A 9,049-nucleotide genomic window follows, 5' to 3' on the forward strand; every position below is an offset into this window, starting at 1 on the left:
GTAAATTTGGTAATATTGAAAGATACTATTACAAAAGTTACAAATGTGGTTTGGAAAACTAAACTGAAAGAGGTTCAAATTGAAAGACTGACATGTTTATTTGTTATCAAAATTTGCATTTTTTCTAATACATTTCTGAATTTTAACGGATTACTTAATCCGTTACATTTTAATTATTGAAGCGCAGATTGATTTCAGTGAGTTGACATCCTCTAAAATGGTGGATATAAAATTAACCCAAACCGGGTGCCACGATTAAGCTTAACTTTACATTTTATTTATAAAATATAATTAATTGACTTTATAAGCATTTTTCGAAAATTGCATGAGGAAAATGTAATAATTTGGGAATGTAGATTGTTAATTTTTTCTGTAATCTTTGTTATACTGAAGATATTTTTTCGTCATTTGAAAAGAAATAGCAATTGAACTTGAATTATAGTTCAAAAAAGGAATTTGGGAAAAAACGAAAATGAATTGAAAGCTTCGAGTCTGCATCAATTGGCGTTTGGACATCTTTCCTCATTTCGCCGTGTTTACTTTAGTCAACACTGTCAAAACATTTCGTGACAAATCCAAACGAAAAACATTAAAAAGGTTTGTTTAATCGGTCGGGCCTGAAGAGACTCAAGCAGTCGATAACAAGTTGGGAAACCAATTTAAGCCTCTCCGAGTCGAGACGAGGGCTATCTACCAATACCAATTAAAAGTTTTTTCTTAAATAATATTATACATATAATTGATATTAATTATTTTAATCGTCAGTAATTTAAATTAATTCCAGTTAAGTCAATTTAAGAAACTTTATTCCTAAAATCATTTTAAAGAGAGCTATTGTTGACGTTTGACTTCCAGCGAATAACCTTTTTTCAAAATCTTTGTATATTAAGGGTATTTAAGGCGATTGATTCACAGTAAATGATAAAAAAGACCGCAATTGCTTGAACCTTTGCTGTATGTTGTGCCCTGTGGAGGCTAAACTTTTCTCGTAACCCTATCTGATCGCCGCGAACACCTTAACCCTAAAGATGATAATGGAGTAGAAGCCAATATTGCTTACTGCGAACGCGGTCCGGATATTCCGAGTTCGTTTGCTCCGATTTACCAACTGCGAATTCGGAAACAGACGGACTTGTATCACGTCCAGTGTAATACCTCTCGGTGAAGTCATCGTCACTCAGGGAGGTAAAAAATTGATTTTCCGACTTCAGTACACTTTGAAGTTTCTATGATGACTGTTGTATATTATTAATACGGGTACGGAAAACAATAAACAGAGAACTGTTAAGCTAATCTCAATATTGTTTTAGTCTTTGATGTCTCACCGGTGAAATTTGGAGTGTAAATTGTATTCCTTCATTTTAGCATCGGCGCCAGTATTGGATGATGTTCGACGCAATCAGTGTAAGTTATAATCTCATTTAGAGCATATTCAATTTGTGCAGTCTAAGGAATAAAATGAATAAGAGCTCGAGTTCAACTTTTCCTATTAGGGATCGATGAACATGGAATTCATGATAAGAGATGTAAATATTAATTAAATCATCCTCAATTCTTTAAAACTCATTATATAATCTGATAAGAAACAAGATTAATAATCATGGCAACCCGACACGTTTCTTACTAAGGTATGACTGAGTATGACCTAAAGTTCGACGTACAATGAAGATTTATAATGACTCAAAAGCCATTTTCTGCGTCGATTGTTTCTTGTTTTAAAAGAACATCAGCATTTAATTTCGACCAAGATTTTGACTCTTTAACATAGTGTACCGCGTATTGGCGTACAACGCTGTATCTACAGTAAAATGGCGATGTTGTAGCCATGGACAAAGTAATACTGAAGGACGGATGGCAGAGTGAGAAAGTTGAAAAATCCTTGTTATTTCGCCTTCTAGCGGCAGATAGTAGCAAACAGGATAATGGGCGGAATATGGGGGAATCAACGTTCTATAGAGGGAAGCATCTAACGTCTTAGTTTGTCTAGATGGCGCCAGCTTTTTCCGGGATTTGACTCAGTATTTTTAATAGCCCCCCTCCATTTTGGGGGCTGAAGCTTAACATTGGTTGTTTAGTTGCTTAGCATGGGGCTCTATGGGGTGCCATCGGTCCTTCAGTATTGCTTTGTCCATGTTGTAACGGTGTTGATTTATAAGCTGCGCCCCTTTAATTAATAGAATCAATCCAACATCTATGGCCCAATTTATATAGGTCCAAAATGTAATATTTTGCCTAAATATAAGTTTACAAAAATATTTTGGATCGAGTTTGGACAAAAATAGCTTTTATGGAATAATAAACTCGTGATCTTCAAAGTAATAGTTCATTGCCATCTAAATTCAGATTGAGAAAACGCTTCCCTTATTTATACGTATCAATTTCGCTTTTCATATTTTGAAGGTTTAATTGATCTGAGAATTGCTACGAAATTACCAACATGGATAAGAAAAATATTACCGTGTTATCAGACGGGGTAATAAACGTTTGATGTTTAAGGGCACGTTTGAATCATGCCAAGCTGTAACGAAACTATCTTGTCACTTTCTCAGGAACCTGTGTCTGACAGATTTTACGCAACCTTGCGAAGGCAGAAACTGGAGAAAAAACTGCAAGAATTGTATTTGTATGATTGCAATTTTTAACACATTTCGTTATTTATAGGCCTATCTAGCATGCCTAAATAGTCCACTACGGCAGTCATTAAAGGAATTCTCAATCAAATCATAATTAAAAAGTGCTTTAGCTAACGTTAATTGTATACTGACTATTTCTAATTTCTATAATAATAGAGTTAACTTCAGTACAAAGCAGTATTGCTCGAAACTTCCTGGAATTCAGGTTGGTTTTAAATACATACTTTATTAGAAACAAAGGCTTGATTCCTAAAAATGAGCCCTTCCAATAAAAATTGTGGCAAATTAAGAAGCTCATGAGTTGCAGTTCAATTTGATATTTGTAGGAATAAATGAAATAATTTAATTCGTCGCAACGATGACTTTTTTCTACGTGTAACGGAGTATGTATAGGGAGGTTTCGGTCGGCCTTGAAAAGTTTGTTTGTGATTCGAAAACGCAAGAAACAGGAAGGTTAGTAGGGATGATAGAGGGTTAAGAAAAAATCACATCAAAGGTCGTATTTAAGAAAACGTCCGCTAGAGGTCGTATTGGGAACGAAAATTTGGGTATAAATTTAGCGATCACACCAGAGTCCGCCGTAAGTAGCTCACTGAATTCTCGCGCTAACGCCGGCTAATTTTGCACTGATAGGAATAATATCGTAAGTTATTTCCTCGTAAGTTGGAAAATAAGATCGCGTTTAATTGTGGGGTGGCGTGGCGGTTAGCGCTTTCGCCTCGCAGCAAGAGGATCCCGGGTGAAAATCTGGGAACAAATCCTACTGCGTAGAGTTTGCAAGTTCTCTCCCCGCTTGTTAAAGGAGTTTTCCTCCGCGGTCTAACCCGGTTTCTCTTTTCCATCAAAGCTTGCAGAGGTTAACGGTAATAGTTAGTATAGGGCACTGTCGGTTAGCTGTGGCATAGGGGCTAGCCACCACCCCTCTATGCATTGTAAAGGGACCCAACTGTAAACAAGCCACAGGCTTAGTGTGGATATCCCTTCATAGGCAAAGCTCATATTATTATTAATTCCTTCCTGAGAGTAAAAATGTGGTAAAATATACCAACTGGAATTGAGAAAGTTTCTCGGAAAGAAAAGGGTAAATTAATAAATTTTTAGGTGTATATATAAAACACAAGTAGCTATACCTGATATTGCTGTAAATGTTTGTGTATGTGTGCTTGCGGTGGATCACAAACACGAAACACTTCCAGATATCACGAACACTTCAAACCTTACTGGTGACTGGTATAGTGCCTAATTAAAATTGGACTCTTGATTGCGTAAACATGCTATGGATTTTCAGCACAAAGGTTTCATATTGCACCGTTACACGTAGAATATACGAAAAGATTTTCGTGACTTGTTCCAACAATAACGAAACTCCTAATATGAGACGAATTCCAAATTTTTCTTTCACTCATTTAGTGCTGCGTCAATATGCGATCCGATTATTTGGACTTTATTTTGAAAGATGGCAGGACGGTAACTCCGGTACTTTACAAATGTGACACGGAATATCTTGTTACCGAGAATCCGCCATTAGTGGTCAAGAATTCGGAGTCTATAGTATCAGTTGATGATTTGGTTCGTTTTGACCGAAGTTTGATAGGCCATCTAAAGTGAATTTATCATTTAAGCAATTTTATTTATAAATATTAGTCTCCTTGTATCTGTGCGCTTCTTCTTTTGGTGGTATCGAATTTGCTTTACTTTTCTGTCAGGCGTCGCAACTGGAAGAAAAGAGACTTTTGTTCAAATTATGTCTCACAAATATTCGAGAATGTCTGGAGTTTGACGGCAACTTTCTTTTTCGAACGTAAAAACACTTTTTTATATCAATCATAACCTAAAACTGGTCTTTCTGTTTCAGGTGAATGTAAGATAAATAGTAAGGGAAGCCCTCATATAAGCAGTTCTGGTATGAGTGGTTACCCAAATAGCGGTTTCCTGAAAAGGCAGTTCAATCGTAAACACGACGTACCGTTACAGCGGTTCTCGTAAACACGGCGTACCGTTACAGCGGTTCTCGTAAACACGGCGTACCGTTACAGCGGTTCTCGTAAACACGGCGTACCGTTACAGCAGTTCCCAAAAGTGCAGTACAACCGAGAAGTGAAAAACTTATTCGTTTTTCACTTCGTTGGATATTTGAACCCCAGTAGTATTAGTGTCAGTTTAGGTTTGGTTATTTGAACCTCAGTATTATTAGAGTCAGTTTAGGTTTTACTATTCCAACCCGAATAAATGGAATAATATAAGGTCAGGTAAGGTAAGGTTAGGTTAGGTTTGCGAATGATGCTCTTGTTGTATTAGTTAAGGTAAACTATAGGTTAAGAATTGTATAAAACTCAAGCTAAACACTGCTATCTCACAAAACAGCTGCCACTATTTCTAAACGCCGCTGTTTTTATGGAATCGCGGTTGCTATTTCGGGAACCGCTCAAACAAGGTACACCCAATCGTAATACCGTACTGTGCGTTTCTAATTTATCAGTGTCATTCAAAAATGTTCCGGACAAGCTTTAATTACAACCCTGTCAAAATGATAAACTAGTTTCAATCTGTTCTTCTTGGTCCATTTATGATATTTAATGACAAAACCAGTTTCTTTTTATTGCAGCGTTTCCACATCCTTCGAAACTTTTGTCGTTTTATCGTTTTATCGTTTAAGTTAAGATCAAAACATTTTATGAAGAATATTATATAACTTAGTTAATTTAGTCTTCTGAATATGAGCAATATATTAAAAAATATAGAGGTTACAATAGCCGAAAGCTGATAAAAAATCCAAAATTTAAGATTTTACGTACGTGAAAAAAACAGCACTTGTGGAACTCTCCCGCCAAGCCTTATTCTACTCCTTCCCCCCCCCCCCGTATACCATTTTTTGTGGTAGGGACTAGTGGCAAGAGGAAACGATAGAGAAGGGAACGTTTCGATTGGACAATACTACAAAACGTCACCCCGTTCGTGAAAAAACCACCCTCTCAGAAATATTTTTGGCACCAAGCCCGGCTTGAAAGGGGGGGAAAATATTTCCCCAAAACTAGTCGGAAAACGGGGGGGTTGGAACAAAATATCCACACTGAAGACGGCCAGGGTATAAACCGTTACATCTCAGTACTTCGAGGGGGGTTATGGACTTCTGGCAAAGCTCATATTATCAAAAGCGGATTATGCTTCACACATAAAGTACGTAAGTCCCACTTTTCCATAGCTTTGGCCATGGATTTCATGATATTCCCGAAGTAAAAACTAAGCAGACGAACAAAAAAGCTTTTAACCAATCATGAGCCCCCTAACCATAGATAACCTCTTTAATGCCAGACCAATCGGCGACGGCTATTACTATTTTCTTGCTTGGGACCTCGCAGTCGACATAACCGGGAAGCCCGGAAGGCGAATTTGCGGTATCGTTATAAAATATTTAACGTTTTAAAGCTCAAGTTTCGAAATGTTTTGAGACCATTACTAAGTCTTCAACTAAATATTATAAGATTTTCTTTAAATTTCAACAGAAAAATAGCTCTGCGAATAAAATTAGACACGAAAACTACACTAAGCCTTGGCTAGATATCAGCGGCTGAGACCGAGCGGCGCATCTCGAGCCGCCGGCGGCCGGGCTTGCCGTAACGGCGAGAACAGAAAAATACCTCGTTAAAAAACAGATGCACGGCGTCTTAAATAGTCCAAGCAAAAGCTACCCAGATTGATAACATTTTAACGCCTTACTCTCAAATAATCTTTGGTATTGTGAATAGTTTTATCTAAAGAATATTTTAGACACCCTTCTCAGTCTTTATAGTAGTTCTCGAATTTAGGTACGTGGTAAATCGGTTCTTTAGGCGGAAGGATCGGATGGATCCGAACGAGCCGCGTTACTGAACTATTTCCCTCCGCGTAAGGGGAGGTTCTTTCCTAGGAGCTTAGAGAATATCGTGTAGCTCCCCCAGGCACATGTTACGTACTTCGTGTGTAAAGCCTAATCGGCTTCTGATATTATTATAAATTCCTTCCTGAGAGTAAAAATGTTGTAAAATATACCAACTGGAATTGAGAAAGTTTCTCGGAATGAAAAGGGTAAATTAATAAATATTTAGGTATATATATAAAACACAAGTAGGGTCAGCTGCCCTAATTTGGAACAGTTCTAATTTGGAACGCTTTTCTTAAAATCGTCATAACTTACGTTTGAGAGCTTCAAATGAATATTTTAAGGGCTCATTTTGAAGATTAAAACTCCCACTATCCATAAAACACGGCCTCAAGACTCTATCATAAAATCCAGAGAAGATACAAGCATAATTAGACAACCTCATATTTTGCATAATTATTTTTTTCCAAAATGAAGGGAAAGTTCTCCCATGGGTCTCGGGAAATAAGCTTTCACGGCCAATGGGAAAAACATAGGCTTACGTTTACAATTCCATTGAAAACTTTGGACGTTTCTCTTCAAATTAAACACTCTAAACGCCAGGTTAGGCCTAAAAATTATTGAGAAAACTCGAATAGAAAATATGCTTTCATTTGCCTAAAATGGAACACCCTGAAACACGGAAATTTACTCAATCTTTTTACATCCATAACTAATGTTTTACTCACTAAAGGACAACAAAAAGACCTTAGAAGATGCGTTGATTCATTACCTGTCCAATAATGTTGGTCCCGTAAGCGTAGATTAAAATGCGGGAAAGATACGGGAATTATTAGCCCAGTATCCAGATTTAGCCATAAACGTGATGCCAATTTTAGCTGATTTAGCATGTTTGGCCGAGTGATATTGGGTTTAACCATACTTCCAAACACCGTATCATGACTCACTTGATGTAAAATGTAGATTCGACAACTTTTTTGCCACAAAAACATAGCAGTGTAGTTTACTTTGATTTACCTTAGTAATTATTTCCTTTGAAATACCGTACATAAGCGTTAGAGCGCGTTTAATTTACAATGTTTAACCGTAATGAACTGAGAGCGCGCCAATATTTTAAGCTTCAAGCAGATGACACTCGGCGCCCTTTAAAATATATGTACAGGTATAAAAGGGTAAGCGTTGGTCGCTAGATGGTCGTAGCATCGCTAACAAATTATATTTGCTTATTATTTGTTGCAAAAACTCGGATTTTTTTGTATTTAAATTAGGGTGTTCCAAATTAGGACGGGGTGTTCCAATTTAGGACGGGGGCGTTCCAATTTAGGACGGACCGTTCCAAGTTAGGACGGAAATCGACCTTTTCTAAAACCCATTTTGCAGGAAAAGTATGCGTCCTAGCAATCTGAAAATGGGTGCAATAGATCGGCAATAGTTCAAACTATATGTATTGGTCTGCTTGTTGACTTCAGTAACTTATTTGGTACTGAAAAATCTGACTTTCCAAAGAGCTTGAGAAAATGTTCCAAGATAGGGCTACTGACCATAGCTATACCTGATATTGCTGTAAATGTTTGTGTATGTGTGCTTGCGGTGGATCACAAACACGAAACACTTCCAGATATCACGAACACTTCAAACCTTACTGGTGACTGGTATAGTGCCTAATTAAAATTGGACTCTTGATTGCGTAAACATGCTATGGATTTTCAGCACAAAGGTTTCATATTGCACCGTTACACGTAGAATATACGAAAAGATTTTCGTGACTTGTTCCAACAATAACGAAACTCCTAATATGAGACGAATTCCAAATTTTTCTTTCACTCATTTAGTGCTGCGTCAATATGCGATCCGATTATTTGGACTTTATTTTGAAAGATGGCAGGACGGTAACTCCGGTACTTTACAAATGTGACACGGAATATCTTGTTACCGAGAATCCGCCATTAGTGGTCAAGAATTCGGAGTCTATAGTATCAGTTGATGATTTGGTTCGTTTTGACCGAAGTTTGATAGGCCATCTAAAGTGAATTTATCATTTAAGCAATTTTATTTATAAATATTAGTCTCCTTGTATCTGTGCGCTTCTTCTTTTGGTGGTATCGAATTTGCTTTACTTTTCTGTCAGGCGTCGCAACTGGAAGAAAAGAGACTTTTGTTCAAATTATGTCTCACAAATATTCGAGAATGTCTGGAATTTGACGGCAACTTTCTTTTTCGAACGTAAAAACACTTTTTTATATCAATCATAACCTAAAACTGGTCTTTCTGTTTCAGGTGAATGTAAGATAAATAGTAAGGGAAGCCCTCATATAAGCAGTTCTGTCATGAGTGGTTACCCAAATAGCGGTTTCCTGAAAAGGCAGTTCAATCGTAAACACGACGTACCGTTACAGCGGTTCTCGTAAACACGGCGTACCGTTACAGCGGTTCTCGTAAACACGGCGTACCGTTACAGCAGTTCCCAAAAGTGCAGTACAACCGAGAAGTGAAAAACTTATTCGTTTTTCACTTCGTTGGATATTTGAACCCCAGTAGTATTAGTGTCAGTTTAGGT

The 9,049-nt window shown here is 37.3% G+C and overlaps 1 protein-coding gene across 1 annotated transcript; it reads left to right on the plus strand.

Annotated features, from left to right (window-relative positions):
• The first annotated feature begins 8,302 nt into the window (after positions 1-8,302).
• Positions 8,303-8,808, plus strand: LOC149588712 (uncharacterized). The gene is made up of 2 exons (XM_089862194.1): positions 8,303-8,483; positions 8,559-8,808. Exons 1-2 carry the CDS (start codon positions 8,337-8,339, stop codon positions 8,742-8,744), a joined length of 333 nt encoding a protein of 110 aa, XP_089718320.1. The 5' UTR covers positions 8,303-8,336; the 3' UTR covers positions 8,745-8,808.
• Positions 8,809-9,049: the final 241 nt, after the last annotated feature.

The sequence above is a fragment of the Phalangium opilio genome, unplaced genomic scaffold (genome assembly GCF_054372755.1).
Source record: "Phalangium opilio isolate 3A_F unplaced genomic scaffold, DU_Popi_V2 ptg000537l_1, whole genome shotgun sequence".
Taxonomy (NCBI): Eukaryota; Metazoa; Arthropoda; class Arachnida; order Opiliones; family Phalangiidae; genus Phalangium; species Phalangium opilio.

Excerpts from the sequence above, each read along its gene's own strand:
- LOC149588712 (XM_089862194.1), top strand. The coding sequence starts at position 8,337 with ATGCGATCCGATTATTTGGACTTTATTTTGAAAGATGGCAGGACGGTA. Across the intron at positions 8,484-8,558 it reads TAGTATCAGTTGATGATTTG|TCTCCTTGTATCTGTGCGCT; the intron begins GTTCGTTTTGAC and ends TATAAATATTAG.